The sequence below is a fragment of the Camarhynchus parvulus genome, chromosome 15 (genome assembly GCF_901933205.1).
Source record: "Camarhynchus parvulus chromosome 15, STF_HiC, whole genome shotgun sequence".
NCBI classification, from domain to species: Eukaryota; Metazoa; Chordata; class Aves; order Passeriformes; family Thraupidae; genus Camarhynchus; species Camarhynchus parvulus.
In genome coordinates, this window is record NC_044585.1 from 7,110,762 (window position 1) to 7,134,234 (window position 23,473).

The 23,473-nt window shown below is 43.4% G+C and overlaps 1 protein-coding gene across 3 annotated transcripts in view; it reads left to right on the top strand.

Moving 5' to 3' along the window:
* The window catches only part of ZDHHC8 (zinc finger DHHC-type containing 8), a 113,179-nt gene that overhangs the window by 66,776 nt on the left and 22,930 nt on the right, over positions 1-23,473 (top strand). For all 3 annotated transcript variants that reach the window (XR_004061156.1, XM_030959180.1, XM_030959181.1), the window contains exons 2-3: positions 18,311-18,432; positions 21,773-21,930. Coding sequence is in view for 2 of the 3 variants with exons in the window: in XM_030959180.1 (XP_030815040.1) it covers positions 18,311-18,432; positions 21,773-21,930 (280 nt within the window). In the remaining variant the exon portion in view is untranslated. The remainder of the gene's footprint in view (positions 1-18,310; positions 18,433-21,772; positions 21,931-23,473) is intronic.

Consider the following 23,473-nt stretch of genomic DNA (forward strand, 5'->3'; position numbering starts at 1 on the left):
AAGGTAAGTGTACCTTCAATTAAGGGTAGTGTCCCTTCAATTAAGATTTCTTGTTTTGGATTTGACTTGCTTTACTGACATCTTCCAGTATAATAGCATGGATTTGCATGTACCTTTTCCAGCAAAATTTGATTTATTAGCTTTTCACAATCAAACAATAATGTTAATCTCCTGTGTGAATAATACAGCTGCTAAAGTGATCAGGGATCACTTCATGGTACAGTCAGATGTTGCTGGTAATTTGTCAAGATCAGGCTCCCTTGAAAACAAAGGTTAAAAAGTGCTGCCCTGACCTATGGTTGTTCCAGGTTCCCATGCCACAAGAGCTGCTCCTGTCAGTTTTTTCTTCTGCTAGAGATCCTTCTGCAGTGAAACTGTTCTGTGATTGATAATCTTGTGAAAAGATTTCAATAACTCTAAAGTAAAAATTTACGAATGTCCCTTTTTTGAACAGGCACCATGTGGCAGCTCTCAAGGAAGAGATCTAATTTTTTGTTTCGAGGATTAAACTTCTAAGCCCCAGTTTCCACTCTTTTGCTTGCTCTCTCAAGGAGCTGAAACTTGAGGGTAGGGGGATTAGGTACTGTTATGCATTTGTGTAAATATGAAACATTGACTGGAAATTTGCAGGAGGAGACTGCAACCAAACAGCTGTCTTTGCAAATTTAATATTTATTGCAGAGTTAAACAAAATGCCTTATTGTTTAGAGCATTATTTGCCTTGGGCATTGGCTTAGACAGACGCGTTGGCTGAAAAGAATTTCCTAACTCCCTTTTCCACACAACAGAAGATTAAGTAGATAATAGCAACAATTGGCTGTTTTGATCTGGCCTTGACATATGTTCCAAGCATCTACTTCATGATTCAACTACATTATTTTTCTCTTTCATGGCTGCAGCATTTTACTCCTACTTTACCATTGCTGCCACTTTTGAGCCATCAGGGGCTTCTTTCTGAGCCTTCTTTCTGGTCAGAAGTAAGCAATTATAAAAGATTCTTGCTGCAGAGGATGTAAATTCTTTATGCACAGGGTATTCCTGACACATTTTTAGTATGCAAAGTTTTTCAGAGTAAAGGAAAAGCTCAATTGAATGAAACAAGTTCAAATCAAAAGTTAGAGGAAGTGCACGAGGAAAAAGGCCCAGAAGAGTTGTGATGTTACATGATGATGGTAATGAAAGTTGGAGACAATGAATGGCAGAATATTTCTGTGCAGAGCTTTCCCCTGAAGTTTCTCTGGCTGTCCTCATGCAGCATCTCACCGTGTTCTAGGAAGAGCCTTCTGATCAGCAATATAAGTGGGTCACATAAGTTTCCTGCATCTTGCCAGGCCCCCAGGCAGCTGTATTCAAACCTTTTCCAAAATGCTTACTTGGTTTCTGAACAGAATTTATCAGCTGGCATGGAGCAGTGGTTTAACTAGTTCACTCCTTGATGCAAATGGAAGTTGTAGGAAAAGCTGTAGAAATGCTGCTTTCCTTTCTGTGTGCTGCTTTGCGGACAGGGCCAGGCAGTACAGCAGCATGTTGGTGACAGTGTTGGTGCCCATCTTCTCTGGAAGGCAAAAGTTTGAGGCTTCTCTCTGTCCTTTTGACAGCCTCAAGGCTGGCTCCAGCTGGTGACCAGCTCCAGCTGTGCTGGAAGGTAGTTTTTTGATTCCTGTGCTTATACTACAGTCCTGTTCCTGTCAGATCTTGGATCAGAATGAAGCGATGCACTTATACCCAGGGAAAATTGTCTTCCTGTGTGCTTAGGCACCGTGTTAGTCTCTTAGTCTGTTTTATGTTATCAATGAGTTGCAAAGTCCACATTGTAATTGGCTTAAATGTGAATATGGAGTAGAGTCTGACACAATGGAGTTGCAGTGGGTGGTTGACAAAGCTCTGAGGGGCCAGAGTTTGCAGCCACATTAAGACAGGACATAACTAGAAGTATCTCAAAGTTGAGGGTGTATCTTTCCTTGACCCATTTTCCTCTCACACAGCTTTAGTGGCAGGAGGTGAGGGAGCACTAAATGATTGTAATACCCACAGCACTGTGTTTCTTTATGCTTATGTAGTTGCTGTGTCTGAGTCTCTGAGCAGTCTGCACACATTGCAGGCACTGCCCCTGTTTCAAACATGGAGCACTCGGTGACCAAGAGTTAAGGTCAGTTTTGCAGAATCTGCCACAGTGTGGAAGATGCTGAGTAGCAAACTGGTAGAGTTGTTTCAGTTACTGAAATTAAAATACTTAAGCAAACTGACTAAATAGGCTTCTTCATCTGCATTGCAGATTTGCACTGACCTGGTAGATCGATGTTAGGCTTGGCTGTGCTAATACGATTTTTCTACCAGACTGCAGTTAATTACCCAATACTGGCTGGCAGCATCCACTTGTGAGGGTGTATCCACCCTGCAGAGATGGGATGCTTCAGGAGCAAAACATTTCAAGGTGACTCTCGCAGCCTGGCCTCCACTTGTGAGTGTTACAGTACAGGAAAGTCCATGTAGCGCTGGAGACAACAACATTGATTGGCTAAAATTTATGGAAGCTGAAAATCGAGGGGAAGGGACAGTAACACAGTGTTGTAGTGTTGGCTTTCACCGAGTATATAGAAAATGCCATCATAAAAGACAAAGGTAAAACATGTTTTTCCTATTCACTAGAAAAAGGATTTTGTGCCTATTGGAAAGTTCAGGAATTTCCAAAACCCAGAAATTTCCAGAGAAATAACGAGCAAATTTATGTGTCCTTTGTGAAAACAGCTTTTGATCCAGGAGATGCTATTCTTATTATGCCTGTTAGTCTTTGTGAACTTCTGTGAAGTCACAGTGCAGTTAGACTAGGTGTCAAGCCAAACACAACTGTTTGTAATATTGTTTGCACACAAAGTAAGGTGTGGTGTTAGAAGTAGCTTTCAGCCCAAAAGCAAATGACAAACAATAGATTTCACTAGTAGAAAAAAATAATTGGATTGGTTCAGCCAACAACTTTGCTAGTTATTAAAAAAAAGCCTGAACAAACCCTGTCCTTTCTGATGGAGGTTATCCAACAAATCTTTCACATTGTTATCAGTCTGCAAATCAACTTGACACAGTCATTGGTTCCTATAATTTGAGATCAGGTGGTAACTGCTGGATTTTAACTGGCTTGGGACCCACTAGCAGGGCCCCTTGGGACTGGCACTTTCACCATTTGCCATGGCTGTGTGAGGCAGCTGCAGGTCATTTACTCTGCCTCCTGAGTCACAGTCAGGGAACCCTTAATCCAAAACGAATGCTGGAAATCATCCCCTGTGGACCTGGCAAAGTCATCCAAGCTGAAGACAGATGGGAAATTACAACAATTTGCAAGAGAGATGTTCCAGAGAGGTTCTGCTTTTCGTGCTTTGTGCTCCTAACTCGGGGAGGGGAAGCTGGAGGTTTAACTCTCTTGCAGGCACAGTGAGCCTGTGTGCAGACTTTTCTGGAGCGTCCCAGGCTCCATGTGGTGTGTGTGTGTGCATCGTGGGGTGGTGGAAAAACAAGCCACGCATTCTCTAGCCTGTCACCATGGGCTTTCTTCCTGTTTGAAGGGCACTGAGCACTTCAAGTTCTTTTCTTTGTCACTGGCTGTGCTGTTGTAAATGAGCAACACAAGGCTGTGTAATTTGAACAATTCAACGCCCGCGTGTTTGTGCAGGCGAAGGCTCACAGTCGAACCAAACACGTAGGAAACAAAATCCTGGTAGAAAGGGAATCTGTTCTCCTTGGCTGCTCCTCCCCTCTGCCCAGGCAGCCCTTCTGCCAGAAGTGCACACCCAGGTTGGCTTTTCTGAAGGGCACAGCTTTGCTGGGATGGTTTAAGTGCATGGATACAGTTAAACCATCAGTTAAACCATCACTGAGAGGCCCCTCAGTGTCTGGAGCACTGGCACAGGGGCTCCATGGGAGCACACCCTCTGCACAGGCTCTGCTTTTTGTACATCTATCAGGATGTTCTGAATTCACTTTAACCCCTTTTTTGTTTTACTGGCACAAATTGTGAATAACTGAAAACATTTCCAGTTCAAGGCAGGGTTCTGCTGTCTTGGCATCTGTTCCTATTCAGAGTGAGGATACTTGCATTTTCTTGCTGGCTGTGTTTACTGTATCTTTAGCATAACCATATCATTCTCTCTAGCTGTTATTTTTTTCCAACATCCACAAAAAGTCCCTGGTTAAACTAAGCCATGGTTATGTGAATTTGAGAGAAACAAGGAATACCAAAGGAGCTGCTGCATAGCAGTTACTAAAGAAACAAGGCAAATGCATTTTCTCATCTTGCACAGTTAAGACAACTAACATGGAGCTTTTATTTTCTTTCTAATAACCTTCTGAAGGAGGGCTGTGTTCTCTACAGCCTTTGCAAGCATGGAGTTTTGCAATTCAGAAATACTAACAATTCCTAAATAATTATTAATTCAGCAAAGCTGATTGCTTTTGTTCATGGCAGGAAGGGATGCAGTCAAATCCCAACCTCCAGATATCCCAGGGACTGTGGTTTGCCTTGAGCTGTCATGGGCAGGGAGAAGAGAAAATATGATGCTTTAGAAGTTAAATACAGAGTTAAACCACTGTATGGCAGTGCTCCATTTTGAGGGAAAAGACAAGATCCAAACAATCTTTTGTTTAATTACAAAAAAATCAAAGCAAAGCACCATGAAAAGCAAGCACATTTATTCACTTGTCAATGACTTGATGGATCTGGTATTGTAAAAAAAAAATAAAACCTGCTGATATCTCTGTTTATTGTTGAACAGCAGATGTTGAAGAGCTGATAAAATGAGTGTGTCACTCATGTCCAAGGAATAAACAGTGTTGAAGGCTCTTTTCCTCTCTGTAGTGTGTGGAAGCAGCCCTGTGAGCGTGGCAGGATTAGTATCACAAGCAAGAAGCTTTGGGAGGGCTGTTGTGACAGAAGATGAGGAAGAGGATGGGCCCCACTCCTCATCTGCATCTCCATGCCCAACCTGCAGCAGTGTAAATTCTTGTTTAAGGATGTACCAGTCTCTTGCTGAGAGTCATTCATTTCATCCATTCTTTTAGTAAATCTCTGTTCCTAGTTGGTGAACTTCTCTCGGGACAGGCTGTAATACATTCTGGTTAATTTTTATTGACATATCTTTGTATTGTTTTAAATTGAAAACTTCCCAAAATTGCTGAAGTTAATGTTAGAAGTGAGGTGTTTCCAGAGGGAAAACAAAGTTCTGAATTGTGGAGTATATAAACAAACTGGTGAAAAAAAATATCCCCCCCAACCAGGTCACTCAAAATACCTGACTGCTTCTTCAGGTAAATAAGCAAGAGCCTGTTTTTAGTCCATTGGGTGAGTGAGAAAAATATTATCTGAATTACTCAGATGTGCATCCTGGAATTAAAACATAAAAAAGCCACTCTTCTGGCTCTGAAAAAGAAATTGCTTTTCATATTCACCAGAGGGTACTTCAGGGATTTAACTCCCCAGAACATGGTTCATTTCTACCTTGTACTTGACCTGTGGAACTGTACTACAGTTTCAGAAATTACGTTTTCTTCAAAGTTTTCCTCAGAGTATGAATTGCAGCTCCATGCTTGGATTTTCTGATTACTCTGATTTTCTCTTTTTTTTTTTAATTTTGTCCCCTCAGTCAAAGGAGATGATGGGGAAGTTTCATCTTAGCAAGCTTTGCTTATGTCTTTGTGGCTGTTCTCCTGTGATGTGCAGCTCCACACTTCCCCTATCCACTGTGGCAGACTCATCTGCTTTTAAAGAGGAGTGTAAAGGGCAGTGAGATTCCCAGAGTTAAAATTTTCTAGTATAAGCCAAAATTAGTTTGCTGGTGGTTTATGACTTTCAGGAAATATTCAAGGAAGAAAGGACAGGAGGGATGAGGGATTCATTCAGAAAAACTGAACAGTAAATTATTTTCATTACACTGTGACAGCTGTTCAACAAGTAAATGTTCATTTATTTTCTGAAAAGCAGAATGATGTTCTCTACTCTATAAATTCAATCAAGGGAAAAAAACATTAATTAAGAACTTAACAAAGTTCAGGAGCAGCTGGTTATTTAAAAAGTACACATATTAGTGCAAGCTATTGCCACTGGAAGCAAGGACAGAACTCCACAGACAAAGCATCCCACAGTTCAGATCTGTATCCAGACCTCTTGCTTGAAAATTTGGCCTGGAAGTTTCTCAACAGTTAAATCATAAGATGCTGGACACTCTTCATTCTGGTCCCAGCTGGGAATCTGGAAAGTGTAATGTTTGAGCTGAATATTCACTTTGATTCTTGGAAATGGGAATGAGTTTCATCGAGAAACTGTTTCTTTTTATTCTTCTTTTCTTTTCCATTCCTGAATTGGTTTGTCTATTGCATATCATTAGCAGATGGTGGCACATATGTCATTTCCATAGTCTTCTATTTTGGTACAGGAGCTGCTAATTGTCCCATTTTGACTTGGGAGTATTAAGCTTTGTTAAGCCATCTCAGGTAATTGTAATTAGTTTATGTTCCTGAATTATGGCCACAGAGTTGGAAGGGTTTTCATTCATCACATCCAGTGCATAATTGTGCCCTTCCTGGTTACTCTGTGATTCTGCCAAAGATATGCCCCCCAAAATGACAAAACCCATGGGCTTTTAGTGATCAGTGAGGGATTAATAGGGGAAACAGCTACCCTGTGTCCACTGCACTGTGTGAGCAAGCTGTTCTTCTGCCTTTAAAAGTTCTCAGTTTGGGGCTATAGTCAATAATACAAAAGTAAAGCAGTGACAGTTCCCCACCTTTGTGGCTGCTGGGGGGGGATCCTCGCCTTTTGCACTTTGGAGTGGGATTGACAAGAAACAAATCTATATACCAGCCTGAATCCCATTTCCCTGTCTCTATACCAGCCTGAATCCCATTTCCCTGTCTCTGTAATTAAGATGCTATCCCCTCATAGGATGTTTTCTAAGAAAGTAATTTTGTTTTCTGTCAACCTGAATTGAATACCTGTGCTCCAGCACAAATATTGGAAGACTGGCTTTATATTTTGTCTAAGCTGACAGAGACACTTAGACCTAAGGTGGTGATGCTGCTAGGTTTCATAATTTAAATTAAAAAAAAAATACTGTTAATGTGACAGTCACTGTGGTCTGGTTTAGGTTTTTATTGCTCCCCAAAAGCATTTTGGTTTTTGATGGGTTCTGTAATAAGATTTTCCCTGCAGGAGAAGCTGCCTCCAGAAGCCTGCCCTAATCCTGTTAGATGGTAAGCAGAGATGTTTCAGTCATTGATGTGCAGGCAGGGGAGTCTTGGGACAGTGATTTAATAGTTTGAGAAGGCTGTGACTGTTCTCCCTTAGTTATTCTTCTTGGTATCTCTTGAGAGAATGCTGGGTAAGAGCCACGAGTCCTCTTCATGTGTCACCTTTGTCCTGAGCCTGGGACACCTGTGTGCAGCTCTGCCCATGGGCTTCCAGACCCCTGGAGGCACCTGGGGATGCCTTTGAGTGGCCACACACCCAGATTAAAGCAGCAACTGCGTCGCGCTGCTCTGCTGCAGGAGGACGTGTGGGACTGCTCAGTCATTTGATTTAGAACAGGACAAAGGGAGGGAGAGAAGATGAAACAGTGTCTGAAAGTCAAGGACGTCCAAGGAAAGGAGAATAGTTCCACAGAGGGAAGGAAAAGGCAGATTTCTAGTAGAGATGTTTAGAAAAAGGTTCTTTTGACTCTGCTGCTGCCTGGGGGTGTCCTTCCCAAAATTAGAAAGGGGAATGAAGATGATGTTGTTACTGGGGGAGGGTGGAGATAGTGAGAACAAGCTGAGTTTGATGTGTTCTTCATTTGATGAAAACAAATGAAGAAATGTGTTCAGTTTTGTAACATTTCCACCAGGTTAGGCAGTGGAGTTGTGGTTTTGCACCCTTGGTTTGGTTTGAACTGCATGTATCTCTCACTTGCACTATAATCTTACACATTTGCTTGCAGGCTTGTGTGTCCCACTACCCTCTGCTGGAAGAAATGAGGATTTTTCAGCTCTGTCCTTGAGCCCCAAAACAGTCCCAGACCTCCAGCAGAAATGGGCTGGGAAGCAGTTTGGGAGGACCCCAGTTCTGCCCTGCTGTTGCTGCCATGCACCCTGCAGGGAAGAGGTGTGGGGTGTAAAATCAAAATGTGTTGCTGGGTTTCAGAGCAGTGCATGGCCAGGAGAGGTGTGCACGTGGTGTCTGTGTAGCAGGGGGCTGAATGGATGGTGTGTCCTGGTCTGCTTTGTCACCTTGGCCATAAATGTTAGGTCTGTTCCAGTTTATGATTAAAGGTGCTTCCAAAATAGGCTGAATCACTGATGATTCTCCTCTGATGTCCAGTTTCAAAAGGTGACTGGTACCTTCAAGCTGTTGGCTTGAAGAATGGGTGAAACATCCCAAAGCAGGTGGCCACAGGAGCATGTTCTTTCCAAATGCAAAGTTTTATATGTTGAAACATGATGGTCTCTTATATTTTTCTTTTCTTGAATCAGCTAAAATAATTTTGATTTTTCATTCCCTGCTTAAAATCTTAATATATTAAGGCTTTATAACTGCTGTGCAAATGTTCTTTTTCAGTGTGGTGAGAATGAGGTATAAAAAAGTCATGCTCCTGGTTCAGGTTTCCATAAAACCCCTTCAAGAGGATATTCCAGAGGGAAATTAAAGATGGGATTCTAAGAGAGACTTTTGTTTTATTATTATATATTTGCTCCAGTACTTGATATATGAGAATGTTTACACTTTCTACCCTATCTTCTGTATCTATTTGCAATAGAGGTGCCTTTATCTCTTTGTTTTGTTCATCTCTTCTGTAAAATATGAAGTCCCTAATCATTTTGGTTCACACAGGGGAAGCCTGCAATAACTGCAGTAATTTTGCTGCTCCATGTGTCTGGAAATCTTGAAAAAGAGAGTTCAGATTGGAACTGGTTTCCTTTCCCTACATGGGCAAGCGACTGCATAGATGAATGACCTTGTGCAGCAGCTCTGAAGCATGTTATTCAGGCCATGGACAGGTATTGTTTCCAGATTTCAATGGCGATACAAGATCCAGACAGGTCTGCAAGAAACTCTGGTCTCAATTGGTTGTAAATTTCCTGAACAGCATTTTCCAGTCATGGAAGAAATTGAACTGTTATCACCCACCTGACAGGATTTTCCTGCTCCTCTTTTGTCCAAGTCTCTGTAATGCCCCAGCCCTGCAAAGAGCAGCTGGCAGATCTGTGAGAGCCAGCTGGGTTTGGGGTACATTGGTACATTTATTTGGTGCATTGGTACCTTTGGTACATTGGTACCTTTGGTACATTGGTAGATTTGGTATGTTGGTACATTGGTACATTTATTTGGTACATTGGTACATTTGGTGCATTGGTACATTTATTTGGTGCATTGGTACATTTGCCCTGCCAGGCACTTGGCTGGTGGGGGCAGTGTCAGACCTCACCTGCAGTGGATGGTCCATCCTGTCCTTCCAGGGCTGGTCATGCAATATCCCTGGCAGGGCCAGCTGGGCTCTCACTGCTGCTTCTTGGAAGAATGGCACGTGTGGTGGAGGGATGAGATCCTCCAGTGAGATATTCCCTGGCAGTGCCACTCCCCAGGCAGCCCTGTGGCTGCACCAGGACACCCAGCCTGCCCAGGATCATCCTCAGACACCTGGGCTGGCTCTGCTGGTGTTCCTGCTTTTCTTCTTTTGCCCTGCATCTTTGAAAGCACATCCTGTTACCCTGTTCTCTGCTAATCCACCGAGGACATGATCACAGAGTTCAGAGCTCACACTCAATGCTTCTTATGCATACTGGCTCATTGTTAATTTAAGTGGGACATACTTTAATCTAATAGATGCTGTCTTTTAGTGAGGTAATTGCTCCAGTGGCTGTAAAGGGATGGTATCTTGTGAAGTTTAATTTCTTTCTACTGAGCTCATGTGGAAAAGGAATATCTAAATAATCAAATTAACTTTTCAACAAGGGTAATATAGACTTCCTTTTCACTGAAGTCACCACCTCCCTCCTTATATCATAATATGTCTTGTTTATCTCTCTCATCACCATATACTTAAAATGAGCTGCCTTGTTTCCCCTACCCCATTATCTCGGAATTCAAACACTGAATGTGTACTAGAAGTTCTGTGGTTGGGGAATACAGTGAGCAAGTGTACAAATCCTTGAGTGCCAGTAGCTGGGGTCACCCCGAGTGTGTCTGAGTTAGGCCGTTGATAATTTAAACTTGTTTTTAAAAGCAACTCTTTTTAGAGTAGCAGCAGCCCACCTTAGCTTTCCACATTGCTGGATTCTCGTGTGTATTGACAAGGATGAAGACAATAGAGAAACAGGAGAACATCCTTCAGCCAGGGAGGAGCTATCCTGTGCCTTTTTTCCAGCTTGGGATCTGGCAAATGCAATTCCATCTATCCAACAAAAACCTGTGTTACTGATTGCTGAGAGGTCTGGAAGGTCATGAGGGTCACTGGTGGTGACCAAATAAACCATGTTCTTCATTACTCAGGGAAATGGGACTCTGGAAGACTCAGGATGAGGGACTGTCCTTTTCAGCACCGCTGTGCTAGTTAGTGTGACATTCATTTCATAGTTCTGATGTTTACAAATTGGAAGCACAGGTTTGCATTCCACATGGTGTTTTCAAAAATGCTCAGAAAAACTCGGCTTGTGTAGAGTTGTGTGTCCCTTTCAGACATTGTGAGGTATTTTCTGCCCTCCCTGGACACTGGCCTGGGCAGCTGGACTGTCATTATTGCTGAAGTGGTGCACAGGGGAGCACAGACAGGGCAGTGCACTGAGAACTCTGCTGTGTTATGAACTATTGGTTCATACAGCATCTTTTGAAGATAATTCTCTGATTTCCCATTTAGCAAGGTTTCCATGGCTTGATGACTCGCTTGTGTGACCTTTGGAATGGGCTGGAAGTCACTCAGCTGCTGCAGGGATGCCTGTGGCCAGCGCTATGCAGACAGGACTGCACAGGAATGTTACTGAGCTCCTTCTTTTGCTAACCAAGGGGATTTAAAACTTCCAGCGTGACAGGGCAACTAGTGTCTCTCCTGCTGTGGTTGTTTTGCAGTTACTCCTTATTGCCCTTCTCTTCTGTCATGACCCAAACACCACCCATACACTCAGCTCTCTGACTGGCTTCTGGAAAAAGCAGAGTTCATTTCCAGCTGCCCAGCATGGTATTAATAAAAGGTTGATGCACGTCTGAGAAGCCCTGGATTACACTTGTCCTCGCCCCTTCCAGCTTGTGTGGCATTTTAGGCTTTGCAAAGTCCAGGATTGAAAAAGCAAACAAAAGGTGTTAGACTCTGGATTTGTGTGCTCACTCCACGTGCCTGCACCCACAATCTGCTCTGATTTGCCCAAGCACTGGCAATTGGCTCCTTTCCTGAGGCACCAGAGCATTCTCTGCTGCTTGGAGTGATGATGCTCACAGCCCATTAGACACTTGAAGTGCCATGAAGACCTACTGCCTCACTTTGCTGTGAGCATCATCCTTCTCCTCATACAGAAACGTTCCTGTGTGCTCTGAAATGCAGCCTGGCTGTACCCAGATCAGTGTGCAGTGCAAACCAAGAGCTGGGCATTTCAAGGGCTGCTGCACTATTACAGCATATTCCTTTACATGTACATCAAAACCTCTGTCCTGGACCTTCCTGTATGTCAGTAAGTGCAAAGTGACTCTGAGTAGGGCCTGAACTCCCTGCAGGACAGTGCACATTTCAAGCAGTGTGTAGAGCAGGATTTTGCTGGGTTGCTGTGTACTTGCAGGTGAGCCCAGCCCCTCCCTGCCCAAGCCCTGCTCTGAGCAGTGTGAGAGCAGCTCCTGGCAGTAGCCAATGGTTTGGCTATAACTGGGGTGCCTCTTTCAGCTTCCTGGGCTCACAGAGTGTGGAAAGAGCATCTCTGCAAGGCCTGAGCACTGAGCCCAGCCCGGGCCTGGCCTATCTGCTGGCTGTGCACACCGTGTGAAGTCACCGTGTGTCACACAGCACCTGCTGCCCACCAACTGCAGGGTCAGCCTGTGCCTGGACAATAGATCTGGGGTGGCTGGGCAGCTTCTGAACATGAGGGTGATGGGTGGGTTTGCACCTGTGGTGGCCTCACTCAGACTGGGTTGTTGGTATTCATGTTCCTTCTCTGTGTTTCTCCCACATTAGTTCACATGACAATACTGGCTTTTCTCAGATATTTGGAGACTGTTGAAAAAGGGAGGAAGGGAACATGATCCAGAGCTTTCAAGCAGCTTTGTGAAAAGGGCAGATTGTGTTTTACTTTGGGGGTGATGTATAACCTGGATAAGATTTTTCACCAAGGACCATTACATCTCAAGCTGGCTTTTTAATTGATTTAGCTCCTCTGATCTGTAAGTTGCCACACATGAACCACTAGCCTTTGGATGGAGTCCAGAGTGTAATGGAAAGTTCACTGAAACCCCATCAGCTCTTGTTAAACCTGAGTGAATTCCAGCCCAGCGCATTTCTTGTGAATAATTAAACACAGTTAAGCAGGTGATGGATTTGAACCTCTATCTCTAGTGTTCATCTGTATTTCAGTGAGCAAAGGACTCATGAAATTAATGAGGTTTTTGGTGGTGAGATTTGGGGTGATTTTTTGCCTCTTCTGCTGGATAATTGCACCTGAAGAATCAGGGTAGATGTTTTGGTAGGTCCTATTTATCACCAGCGTGAGCTGTTCTATGTAGCAGTCAGCTCTCATAATTTACTGCTTTTCAGTAATAAATTTTCCAGTATTTACTTGTCCTTTTCCCATTTTTTGGTAACATTTGGATTTGTTATCCTTTACTTTGATATCACTTTCTGTCAGTACAACTGCCATACTCACATAGTGCTATGGCAACGATGTATTATCTGCAGTCTTGCCAATGAGTAAGATATGGTGCAGAAATTAGTTCACTTATCAAAATCTGATGTGCAGAGCTGAGCAAAGAACCTGGCAGTCCAGAACCTCCTGCTGTTTTCACAAGACCTGCTGTTTGGTTTCACATTGGTTATGACAGTCACATAAATTCTCTTCTGACTGTTTCCAGTGATGCCTTGTTAAACCTACAGATGTCTCAGCACCTTGGAAAATATTTTTAGATGTACAATAATCTTCATGCTGTCTTTGATAGTGACAAAAAATGGAAAATGAGCAATTTTTTTTTCTTCTGTTCCTATTCCAGAAAGGTACTTTTCTGTAATTTCAGGGTAGGAAAAAGCATATAAATAGAAAAATCTCACCCAGACTGGGAAATGTGAGAAATGTTTTAGATTAACACTGCTAAAGACTGAGAGAGCTCTGCCCTTCTCTGCTCTGTGGTGCAGACTGGGCCATGCACAGCCTTCAGGATGTGTCTTGCACCTTCTCTGTTCCACATACAAACTGTTGGAATGGTCTTTAAGGTACAGTGTTTACATCCAACTCCAAATCCTTCTCCAGCGTGGGTGTTAAAATCAGACAGTTGATAGCCCTTTCATTTTTGTTCCAGCTGGTGCAGTGCTGCTTGAGGAGGACTTTTACCTCTGTGGACCTGCCTCTGCTCTGGTGTGTCCTCTCAGCCTTCCTGACTGTTTTGCCTTACAGGGTAGGGCAGTTTTTGGACAGCCCAGGATGCTGGTTCCAGCTCCTAGGGTTGATATTAGAAATGTTAAGTCTTTGGTTAGATGGTTGGAATTGTTTATATGGATTTTACAGTGCAAACATGTTCTTAACAGTCAGGGTTTGGCTAGAAACTCTTGGAAAGGAGTCAGAGACAGGCTTCTACAGTCTGTGGGCATTGTTTGAAAGTTTCCAGTGAAATTAGTACTCGTTCTTAGTCAAATTATGTTTGCTTGTTGACCCCTCTTATCTAATTAGTCCCTACTTTACTGAACTGCTTCTACTTGCACGCACTGAATCAGCTATTCCACATTACTCTTTTACCACTGTAATGGCAGAAGTACATTTGAGCTAAGAGATGCTTTCTTTTCCATGTTGTAAACCCATGCCTTGTGATTTGTGGAGAAATAAATCGTTTTGTTGTGCATCAGCCATCTCTTTGAGGCTGAGGGGAAGGATCTCAGATCAAATATTAGCTGAGCAGCCAATTAGACAATCCTTGAGTCTTCTTGTTAGGTGTGGATAGTCGTCCAAACTTGGATGCCCATCTCTTGAAGTTCCCACATCTCTGTGCACTGCACAAGCAGCTTCTGCAAAGGGCAGGACCTCCTGCCCCATGTCCTGCTCCTTGTCTCTGGCCTCCACACGTGCTCACGTGTGCTTGTGGTGCTGCAGGCAGGTGTAAAATGAACCAGCCTTGTTTGCTGGGTAAATCACAGACCCATCCTCACACCATGCCCTCTTCAGGGGAGGCTGCTGGGTGCCCAGAGCTGCCTCCAGGGACACAAACACCACAGCCACCCGCCTGGCCCTAACAGACATGCTTTAAGACTTTCAGACTCTCTTACCTGCAGTGGGGAAGGTGATCTGGCAGGGGTTTGGTCTCATTTGCAGAATATGCAACTGGGGTGGCTGGGGGCAGTAGGTGACTTTTGGTGGCTTGTGGGCCAATGTCAGAGCCAAGACTAGAACCTGGTTCTTGAAATCCCAGGCTCCATTCTCTGTGGCCTACTGTCTCTCTAGCAATATTTTAATGAAAAATGCAAAATATTAATTTAGAGCAGGATTCAAGAAAAATGTCCTATTCAATTACTTAATCATAGGTGAACTATAATTGTAAGACACAAACATGTCTTGCTACAAAGCACCAGGCAAAAAAGCAGAAAGGATTATTTGTTGTTTAATTTAGCAGAGGAAGGCAGCTGATCATGCTAAGTCTGTCTGACACCCAGCAAGTTGTGTGATCCTATTTGTTAATCTTTTTAACTTTCCGTTTTATTAGGATAGGGTTTCAAGAGCAAATAGGATAAATGAGATTAAATCTGTCGCCCTGAATTACTCTCCACTGAGTTATGAACAGAATCACTGTGTGTCAGAGAAGTATAATTATGAAGGAAATGCTGCCTGTGTAATTGTGTGCTTTGTTTGGGAAAATCTGAGATCTGTAATTATCCCCAGCGTGCCATGGTGGCGTGTGCTGGCTCTCAACCTCTGCAGTAAACAAAGAAAGGGAAGTTTCTCTCTGGAGCAGTCCTTGAGCAGTATGGCTGGTACCTGCAACGTTACCCTGCAGGTCTTCTGCTTCAAGGGAGGGATCCAAATTAACTTGGAATAGGACACACATTGTACATTTACTTTTTCTCAGAGAAAAATCTGGTGGTGCTCCATTAGGGGATTATACACTGGTCCTGGCTCTATGTAATTCATGTAGCTCTATAAAAGTTGTGGTGCCTTTCCTGATACATAATTCTACTGTGAGATGAGTTAAAGACACAAAACTGTAGCCTCTTGAAATTTTGGGTTCACCAGCCAAAGAAAGCTTTAAATCCTATGTGCTGTTTGTCTGATTCGCAACAACTTCTGTTAGGAAAAAGGAAAGGAAAAGTTCAGCTATAATTATTCCTATATAATAAGCATAATTGCTGCTGGAAGTAGATCTCCTGGAGACAGAATATGCACAAAGTAAAAAGAAACTTGCTACAGGTCCTGCTTCAACACTTCTGCAGCTTCTTGAGGCAGAGGGGCAGAAGCCAGGCCTTCACATGATGGATTAGTGATAAAACAACCTGCTAGGCTCAGATTAGAATTTCTGTTGTTTTGCCAAAAATCATATGTGCATTAGTGAAGGGCAGTGTGGCTGCATCATTTTGGTGAATCCAATTGGAATTTTTTTTTTTTCAGACCTCTTTACAGTTATGAGCCAGGACTTGATCTCCACGTCTGTTTTTATTGGCCAGTTAAGTTTACAAATGAGGCCCCTTTTGTCCCATCTAATTTTATGTAATCTGTGATGCTGCATAACAATTCTGGGAAGAAGAAATGGAAGGATTGTGAGCTGACCTTGTGGCTAGTATGTACAGTGACTCACTCTATTCTTTATTTCAACTTCCGTGAAGTCTTTTCAGATACACTGTTTACCCATGAAATGTGCTGTGCAGTTTATCTTATGGCTAAAATGCTTCCTAATATTTTGATATATTTGTTGGGAACATGACAAAATAAATCACAAATGAGAATGTTAAAAAATGCTTACATTAATCATCTGAGACAGTTTCTCTCATTATAATCTCGTTCAGAGTAACTGGTTATCTGTAAGAAAGGGTTTCCTGTCCCTTGATTTGCCAACCTACGTGACTTTACTGCCAAGGACATCTCTCCTCCATGCTTGACAAGCAATGGGTAACTTCATAATCTTTCTCTGTGTAGGCAATTTCTTCATGGGAAGAAATTAAGTCAGTCATGCCCATTACTGAATCTAATTTTACTATAATTTAGAGGGAAGAACTCTTCCCTGAGTAGAATTGATTTTATAACCGCTTACTTCAGGACTTATTTTGCTTTCCTCCAGAGGATGTGGCAGAAACTGTTGTTAGTGGCAGGCCTGCAGTTTGCTTGGCAAGGTCACTGCAGCAGCACCTTTCCTGGCAAGTGAGAAACTTGTGCCTTGCTTTGGTTTTCGGTCATCAGCTGCTGCTCTGAGGCAAACTGAGCAAGGCAGCAAGTCAGTATGAGCTCACTACTTGTTGAAATTCCACCTTTTGGGAAACATAAGGTTCCTAAGGTAGGTACCTCCTGGAGTCAAGCTGTATTTGGCTGGTTTTTTTTCCTTCTCCCTTAGTCAGCCTGGAGGTTTGGCCCTGGCCACAGAGGTGTCTTGCTCTTGGCTTTACAGTTCATTCACCCTGGGTAGGACTTGTGCATCTTCTCCTCACTCCAGGCTAGGCTGAGTGAAACATACACAAGGAAAGGTCCTTTTAAAAGCAGTTTGCAGCAGTGCAGTGGTAAAAGCCCAGCTGTGAAGAGGTGGGGAGTGCAAAACAATCTCTTTTTGCCTGCCCACAAAGAAACAGGAGAAGAAAACGTGGTGACTTCCTAACACTGGTCACAAGAGCACGTTTGACAGTGTCCCTTCAAGGTCACTAACACCATTTTCAGCTGTTCAAAACAGCCTCTTGGTAGCAAACCCAGTGCAAATTAGTGGAAGAGGGCTGCTTGCTTGTTGTTTTCTCCTGTTTGCTCAGGCTTCAGCCTGGCAGACAATCAGACACAAGTGGAGATGTAATGCAGGCAAAATACCAGAATACATGGGCCAGAGTGTGCTTTATGCTAATGGCAGCAGGCATTGCTGAATGTCTGCCTGCTCAGCAGCCTTGGAGGAGTCCTTGGCTGTCAAGACAAGTGGAAATCTAAGGAACAACTCAGTGAGGGGTCTTTTTTTCAATTACATACTTTGACCCACATTCTTCCTTACTTATATTTGCAAGTATCATGAGATTGATCAGATTTTTCTCCTCAGTGGCCCTGTAACACCAAACCTCCTCCTGCAGACTGGAGAAATGCATTTGGTGGTGTGTTCGGAGGTTTTGAATGGCTGAGTGAATGCACACTGCTTTTTATTTGGTGAAGCTGCCTGTAAGGCAGGCTCTTTTCTGCCTCATCATGCCCTTCTCTGCTGGTGGGAACTGTTTTTTGCAGTTTGAACCATTTTCCTCTAATTAATAGGCATTTCCCCATCCTCTTTCCAAAGTCTCCTACTTCTTCTGCTTTACCCTTTATCTTCAGTTCCTCTCAGTTACACTCACTGGGTAAGCAACAAATCTTTCTGGTGCTTCTGAACATTGTTCACATGGCATATGCCATCTACTTTCTTTTTGATACTTCATTTTCTGCTGACATCTGCAAAGCCTGGTCTGACAAAACTTTTCCCCAAGGAGAGGTTTTGTAGTGTTGGTTCTGAGTGTTAAAAACCATGGAAGCTTAGTGAAAAGCAAATGTGATTCTCTTTGCCCCTGCTTTGGGGATCAATGGTTTGAATCCTATTGTGCTTTACACCAGGGAAAATTGAAAGTAACCCCAGCTGCAACAAGGCAGCAGAGAAGGTAAAAGAATTGCAACAATGGGCTGAAGCTGCTACGCAGAGCTGCAAAACGCCAGGTTGCGGATGAGGCAATAGGGTGGCAAAGCCCTGTGAGCCCTGTGAACAATCAGGGCTTTCTGTGCTCTGGAACAAAGCAGCTTTACAGAGGGTGCTGCAGTGATCACTGAAACTGGCTCCCTGGAAATTTCTGTTACATTGCACATTCAGCCTTGCTGCATGGCTGGGGTGGCCCAGAGTACTTCTCTGTGTGATGGTAGTGAGGGGGAAGAATCCATGAGTTACAGCTGAAAGAGCCTTACCCATAACTCTTCTTCTCCACAGGTGCCCCTGGTTGACAAAAGCCATCTCCCCAGCCATCCCAGTGTACAATGGACTCGTTTTCTTGTTTGTGCTGGCAAACTTCAGCATGGCAACTTTCATGGACCCTGGAGTTTTCCCACGAGGTAACAGAAATGGGACTGTTGCAGGGCTGGGGGGAGGGGGGACATGGAAAATCCAAGCCAAAGGAGGTGCCAGGTATCCAAACACACAAGTTGCTGATTGATCTTGTAGACTTTATTTATTTATTTACTATACATGACTGTCATTAGGGCTGGGATGGCAGTGAAATGCTGGGCACCCTCCAGCTCCTTTCTGAGCTCCTGGGTGTCCTCACACTTGCTCAGACTGGCACTCGAGGGCACAGGGTTGTGTAGAATGGTTCTCCTTGGATAGCTCTCCTGAGTGATGTGATTTTGATTGCTATCCCCTGTGTCATGCTGGCACACTGGATTTAAGTCACTGTCTTCACAAGAGGTAGCAGAGCATGGCAGAGGAGAGAGGCTAAACTTCCTGCAAGTTTCATCAAAGCAGCCCTTCCAGAATACCTTAAAGAAATGCAGAAGCATTGAACACTAGAACAGATAATGATTAAGGCTTGCCTTAGAGTGTCTAAAAATGTATACATTTAGAAAGATATTCCTGCTTAAATTAGTACTGATTCACAGCTGATTAAATAGGATAGAGATCACTCAGCTTTTGTAATGGGAACCACAGTGCAGCTATCTCTTTTAACATATCCTAATGAGAGAATTATCACCTCATTTTATCTGTCTTCCAATAAATATTCACATGCAGTTTGCAGCGGAGACTGCTCTAGGCAGTCTGTCTAAACCATTGGATCTGTGCTGTCTGCAAGCTGTGCTTCTTCACCTCTGTTCACCAAGTTCAGTGGCTGTTTTGAATTGCTACCTGACAAGAGCAAGGTACCAGTCGTGCTGGTTTCCCTGAATAGCAAGGCCAGGTTTCTCCAGGTAGCATGGTCTAATAATGAGCATCTCTCTGCCATTCCTCTCAGCTGAAGCCTCTGAACCCCTGATTAAGTTTTGCAGCACTCCAGTCAAGGAAATTATTGTGTCTAAAGGCAACCTATGGCAGAGGCAAGATTCAATCACTTGTGTAAGATCAACTGATACACTATATAGGTACTTAAATCTGCGAATACTAGTGACTTTCAAAAGAACTTATACATGTGGAATTTTAAGGAGTTTCCTGGACTTGTTAGTTTCTTTATCTCAGCAGAGATAGCAGTGGTTAATTAAACATTAAACATTAAATATTATCAGTCAGAGAATCCAGTGTGTTTGTGCAGGGCAGTTCCCTCAGAGCAGGGCTGGACATCACCAGGCCCTGGGAGTGATCAGTCCTGAGTGTATTGTCAGTTCATACCTTCCTCTGGGCTTCTCTAAATTCCTTTTGCAAACAAGTTCTTCATTTTGGACTTTGCATTTAAGGAAGAAACATAGGGGGAGATTGAACAGAAACTTTCTCATCACCTTCCCTCCCATCCCATCTCCCTTTACACAAGGGAGTCAGGAGCAAAGCAGGAAGAGGAGGAGTTCCTAAAATTCACCCCTCTACTGTCTCTCACTTCATTTGTGGCCTTGGCCTTGCATCTCTGTGCCTGTGCCTTGTCAGGAAGATGCTGGGAGCAAGGGGAGAGAAAAGACATGGCATTCGTCCTGGGAGAAGGTAATGGGGTGGGAGTTCAGATGTGTGAAGGAAGCAAACTGATAAGGGAAAAGATGGAAAAGGCTATAAATACCAGTGCTGGGAGGAAGGAGGAGCAGATGTTATTTCAGATCACAAGTGTGCATGTGAAAAAAAGCTTATCACCACCCCACGCCGCCCGCAGAACTGCCAGCGCAAGGAGTTCAGGAATTGTAGGAGGGACTTACAATGAATACACAATCACTCTATTTGCTTTCTGCTGTTGAAATTAGGTTCATTCTTCTTGGTTTTCAAGCTTCTTAGCACATTTCTGATAGTTAGGAATTTACTTCAAAACCAGAACAACAAATAAGTAGTACAAAGGCTGAGACTCTAATGAAATCACACAATTCCTTAAGGAAGGCATCAAGAATCTGTTAGAAAAATATGAGACTTGGCTGCTCCATGTCAGTGGATCAGTGTATGAGAATCTGTGTAGTAAGACACATTGCTTTGTCAATGTATTCTTCTGCTCAGGTCTCTGGAAACTGGAAATAAGCACATTTCTAGCTATATTATATGAGCTTGCAGGTCTGGAAGATAGAACTTGGCCTGTGGGGGGAAATGATAAAAGTTGGGCTGCAGAAACCCAGCTTGTTGAAGAGGAGCTTAATCAAACTCACAGCTCTGTTACTCATTTTTTAAATTTTTTTTTCATTTGTTGGCTCTCTGAATCTTTCTGGTATGAATCAGTATTGGCTCTGCGTGAGTGAATTTCTGGTAATACATCAGAATGAATGAGTAGGAAAGGAAGTATCAAGTAACTGAAATTGGGGCTGCCTTGAAAAATCTGATTTACAGTCTAGGCTGAGACTGGCAATGTTTTTTGCTGGCTAATTATACCAACTACAATCGGCTTTCAGTATTTTTGATGTGGATGTGTTTTGTACAAACTCGGTGTTTGAATTCTGCAAAAGGAACATGTTTAAATGCATGTAAGTATATATAATGTACAGACTTTTTGTCAGCATAGTCAGATTTTTTTATAAGAGCTTAAATGATTTGACTGTTCCGGTGTCTTGTTTTCATCTGCCCACATGTATTACACAGCCTGGGCAGGTTTATAATGGTATTGGAGAACCTAAAGACTGTATTTATAGAAGTGCCTAAGGGATTTAGAGTCTGGCTCTCCCTAAGAGTCCCACTGACTAGTTAGGAAGGAAAATTATAGGGAATGGTGCCAGTACAGCACTCTACTTCCACACACAAACGTTAATCCAGAGAATACTCTTGCAGATAAATACTGCAGCTGAGCCAGATCCCAAGCTCATCTAGGTGAAGGGAGAAATTCCCTCTGAAGTCAATGGAAATTGGATCATGATAACACATCTAGAGAAGATTTAATATAGAACTGCATGACAGTAATTGATGCTCCTCTGGGACAACATTATCAAATTCCACCTAATTTAGAGCCAGTCAACCAATGCCAGCTGCACTATAATGTTTAACCAGGTGTTAAATAGATGTGAACTTCTTAGATTTTCTGTCAGGAGGAAACAAATAAAGATCACAGGAATCTAGAACAATATTTTTTCTTCCCAGTATATATTTGTCTGTTATAGACTGGGGGTGTTTTTTGCGCATTTATTTTTAAATGGACTCTTGTCTTAAACAGGGCAGAGGTGCTAAACCATCACATAGCATAACAGAGTAAGGGCACTGTGCAGTGTCACTGTGTCCCAGGCACTGACAGGATTAGCTCTTTTCTCCTTGCCCTGTGCTACCTGCCCTAACTCTGAGTTTTGCGTTGAGCAGCGGACGAGGATGAGGATAAGGACGACGACTTCCGCGCACCGCTGTACAAGAACGTGGAGATCAAAGGAATCCAAGTACGGATGAAGTGGTGCGCCACCTGCCACTTCTACCGCCCGCCCCGCTGCTCCCACTGCAGCGTCTGCGACAACTGCGTGGAGGTAACGCTGCTGGGCTGCCCCTGCTGCTGGGAACGGGCTGCTGGGCTGCCCCACCGGGCTCTGGGCTTGCCCCTGCTCTGGGAATGGGCTGGTGGGCTGCCCCACCGGGCTCTGGGCTTGCCCCTGCTCTGGGAATGGGCTGGTGGGCTGCCCCAGAGTTCCAGTTCTGGGGAGTTCACAGCTGGACTCCTGCCGCCGGCCGGGGGTCTGTGTACAAATCACAAACAGGACAGGACTGCTGAGAAACGTGCCTTGAGCTGTTTTATTTTCTAGCATCGGTCTCATTACATGGTTATGACAATGGGAAGATGCCATCAACTCATATTCTAGGCAGCAGACTAAGAACTTAATGTTACGACTTGCTTTATAAGTTTTTTGACTAATTACACAAAGCAAAAGCATATTGGGGAGTTCTGAGGAGTTTGCAGTTGGACTTGCACTGAGCAATGCCATTTGAAGCATAGCCCTCAGTTATGTGTGTTACAAATGCAATGATGCTTGTTGTCAGCCCTGTCACCAGTGTTGATCAAAATAGAAATTTATAATTCTGGCTGCATCTTCCTTGAGGTAGCTAAGGGATTGTGAATGTAAAAAAGGAGTGAATGGGAGAGTTGGTGCTGAGTTCAAGAGAGCAAGAAATTCAGGGTGAGCCATTTGAACTTGTCATGTGTGAGCTTAAGGTTCTTCATTTAATTTGGTGCAAACTGGTGCCAGCATTAGTGGACAAGCAGAGAAGCCACAATGATGTGTGAGTTCAGGAGAGCAAAACTCGGAGTTCAGCAAATGGTTCTCCAGTCAATAGAAGGAGCCCATGTGTTTGTCAACACCCCAGCTCAGAGCATGAGCTCATTCATGTTTCTAATGTTGATTGCTGTGAATTAGGGGACTTTCTTGATTCTTGTTACCCTTAGGGTCCTGGTGAGTCACACAGGATTTTTAAAAAATAACCCTAAACAGTAAGATGTGCTTTTGGGCTGTAAGCATCTCCCAGACATGTAGGTACAGAGCACTGTATTCTCAGCAGTGTATTGCCAGGGGACTTTTTATTGCTGAGCTAAAAATTCTACTTCTAAAGGACCATTTCTGCTGCAAGGTCTATTTTTTTTCAATAGAAAGATGAAATCTTAATATGTCTAAAATATATTCAGCTCTGCCATTAAAATGAAAGGAATTACTAATCAGAAGGGGAAAAATACCAGAGTCAGCTGGAATGCTGTATACACTACCTTTGTCCTAATCCTCTTTGACATAAGCAAGGGAATAGTCCCACAGAGAGCAGCAGCACAGTTGCAAGTGAGAGAAAGGCTGCCTGGATTTATCTTGTGTCAGTCATATATCTAAGTTATAATTATCTGGAAGCAGTGCTGTGCCTAGTAACCATTGATAAATAGAACAAGGCTGTCCTGGTTTGGAAGGCTTTAGAAGGATGTGGGATTTTAGAAGCCTGGGAGTGAGGAGCTGCTAAGGTCCCTGGGTAGAGTGAAGTAGCCACAGCTATTTGTAAGTTGTGACACACAACTGCTGTGAATTGTTTAGACTGCTG